Raw genomic sequence first — 2,605 nt, 5'->3', positions numbered from 1 at the left:
GAAACGGATGAAATAGTCACCAAATCCTCGGGCACATTCCCGCCTGCCTCAGCTCCTCCACACACACCACCGCAACCATATACATGGCTCTGGCCACCTGCCTCACCTCTATCAGCCTGGCCCTCACCTCCTCCAGGATGACCACGATCACCACCTCCGGTACTCCCACCCTGACCACCATCACCTCTACCATAGTGCCCCCCCGTAACCACCTCCACCACCTCCCTGACCTTCCGTCACCACCGTTGTACCCTCCTCCACCACCACCACCACTTCCCTGACCCCGTCGTCACCTCCATCGTCTCCGTCATCACCACCTTCGTCTTCACCGCTACCCTCATCCTCTCCGCCTCTGCCTCCACGTCGGCCTCTACCTCACCACCACCTCTAGCTCCTCTACGGCCGCGACCCCTCCCCCCTCGCCGTCCAACCATTCCCAACCCTTCCCACCAAACCCCATTTCCGATTCCCGTCCTCAAAAGTTAAAGTTTTCATCTTTTCTTCATTTCATGTTATTTCCCATTTTGTATTGTTCATGGGGTTTATCTAGCTTTGCTTTTCTTTTTGCTCTTGTTGGGTTAAATTTGTCTTTTGGTGTGTGGGTAATTTTGTTGACGTGTTGTTCATGATTGTGTATCCCTCATTTTAATGTTAGAAAACAAAATAATGCAGAAGAATCAAAAGACGTTTGCTACTATAGTCTTTAGTAGTATTCTTCTCTGTACCCTGTGGTTCAGTTTCTGGAAGGAGAACTACTCATAGTGTGTTTGTATTGCAATCCAGGTGGACGCTTTGCCTCAAGGGAAAAAGTATGCTTCTTTCCTTCAAAACCTTAACATTTGTTTCAGTGTCATTGTTTATGGCTGTATTACTTGTCTCTAATTCTAATTATCTACCATAACAAAAAATAATAGTTATAAACTTAGATGTAATTTCTTCGGGTTTTGAAATATCATTTGTTGATCTATTGGCATTTGCTTTGGATTTTGGCTTTATATGTAACCAGATGACCCTTCTAAAGAACTGTCGAAGTTTTCTGTCAAACTTTTTCTTCATTCCAGTGGGCATGTTGCAGGTTTCACATGCTAACTTCATCAAGAGTATTGAACTTTATATTTCTATTGAAAAATTTGAATTTTCCATAATTAGGGGCTATGTCTTTCACCTTGAACAAGTTCCTGCATACTCATGCTTTATAGGCTATGTTTCTGGCAGGTAATAATTTCTGTTTTTTGGAGAATCCCTAGAGCTTCTTGGAATGCAAAAGGAAGGCTTTTCTCTCTCTCTCTCTCTCTCTCTCTCTCCCTCCCAGCAATAAGTGCATGCGTTCATCGTAGCACGGTTTTCTGGATTGGCTGTTTTGAGGGCTCTCTCTCTCTTCTCCCCTTCCCAGCAATAAGTGCATGTGTTCATTGTAGCACGGTTTTCTGGATTGGCTGTTTTGAGGGCTTAGTTATTTGAAAAATAGAGTCTGCAGGTTATGGATGTTCCCGCTTTCTTCCTTATCAGAAGCAGAGAAGGTTCTAGGAGAAATATCTAATCATAAAGTTCAGGTAATAGTTCTTCTATTTTCATTTTCTCTATAATTGGGAAACTGATGTTATTATTTTCTATCTTAATAAGAATCGAGCTTGGCTTATATAATTTCTTTGGGGGGAAGCTGGTCAAGTGTTTGGGATTCCATCCATATAGTAGCTGTTATAGCAAAGTAAATTTTTGTTTCGCAATACATATTTTTCCATGTTGATGGTCCTTGTGCCTTTGTCACTTTGGCATTATTCCATCCATATTTTTGTTTTGCATCTATATCTCGAGACTAGTATAGCATCATGCAGTTCTGGTTATTTATGTTTGAGCTAGTTATGGAACAGAATTTTTGTATGTCTTGACAATATGCTAATTTTGGGCATATAAAATTATTTTCTATTTACATTTTATAGGGTTATTGATATTCAAAAAAGTGGAATGTGGATTTCATTTATTTGAACTATGTGATTGTTGTTTAAGATTATGAGTATTTTACTAAAATTTCCACTTTGAAAATGGTTCAAAAATTTGCTCACCCATTTTTATTGGTAAGATTGTGGTAAGTTGTTAGGGACTTGGGTATTATGGGTGCTCAAAGTCCCACATCGAGTAGTATGAGATGCTTGATGTTGCATATAAGAAGAGTGGTTCTTCCTCCTTAACAGCTAGCTTTTAAGGTGTGGTTTCCCACTTTTAAATTAGGTTATTTGACTTGGAGATGGTAATATGTGCTCTCCATCTTTGGTTTGGTAAAATCTAATCAATATTGGTTGCTTTTTTTATTATGCAGTTGGAGGTGGTAAAAGACAAAATCAAAAGATGAGTCTGAATCTGTTAAATTTACTCAAAAGAATTTGATTAACAAGGTTTGCATGGAAGAAGCCCTGAACATTATCTTGACTTGTACAAGTTGTTTGGAAGTTTTTCTTATTACCTAGAACTATGATAGGTCTATAGTTTTTACTGCAACATTTTCTCAGGCCTTGGCCAATATTGGAGTAGTTTAAATCATTTTGACTGGTATATGATCAAAACTGAATCATGATATATTCGATTCCAGATATATACTAATTCTGCT

At 39.2% G+C, this 2,605-nt stretch overlaps 1 protein-coding gene and 1 long non-coding RNA gene across 12 annotated transcripts in view; both read left to right on the top strand.

The window, feature by feature from the left end:
• LOC107639853 lies at window positions 726-1,469 on the top strand. The gene is made up of 3 exons (XR_001620334.2): window positions 726-809; window positions 1,007-1,075; window positions 1,216-1,469. It is a non-coding gene; the product is annotated as an uncharacterized LOC107639853 (long non-coding RNA).
• Window positions 1,479-2,605, top strand: part of LOC107639796 (SWI/SNF-related matrix-associated actin-dependent regulator of chromatin subfamily A-like protein 1) — a 9,907-nt gene continuing 8,780 nt past the window's right edge. For all 11 annotated transcript variants that reach the window (XR_002349593.1, XR_002349595.1, XR_002349592.1 and 8 more), the window contains exons 1-2: window positions 1,479-1,553; window positions 2,588-2,605. Coding sequence is in view for 5 of the 11 variants with exons in the window: in XM_021105582.1 (XP_020961241.1) it covers window positions 1,485-1,553; window positions 2,588-2,605 (87 nt within the window). In the remaining 6 variants the exon portion in view is untranslated. The remainder of the gene's footprint in view (window positions 1,554-2,587) is intronic.

Source organism: Arachis ipaensis, chromosome B01 (genome assembly GCF_000816755.2).
Source record: "Arachis ipaensis cultivar K30076 chromosome B01, Araip1.1, whole genome shotgun sequence".
NCBI classification, from domain to species: domain Eukaryota; kingdom Viridiplantae; phylum Streptophyta; class Magnoliopsida; order Fabales; family Fabaceae; genus Arachis; species Arachis ipaensis.
This window is presented reverse-complemented; position numbering and strand designations above follow the sequence as displayed.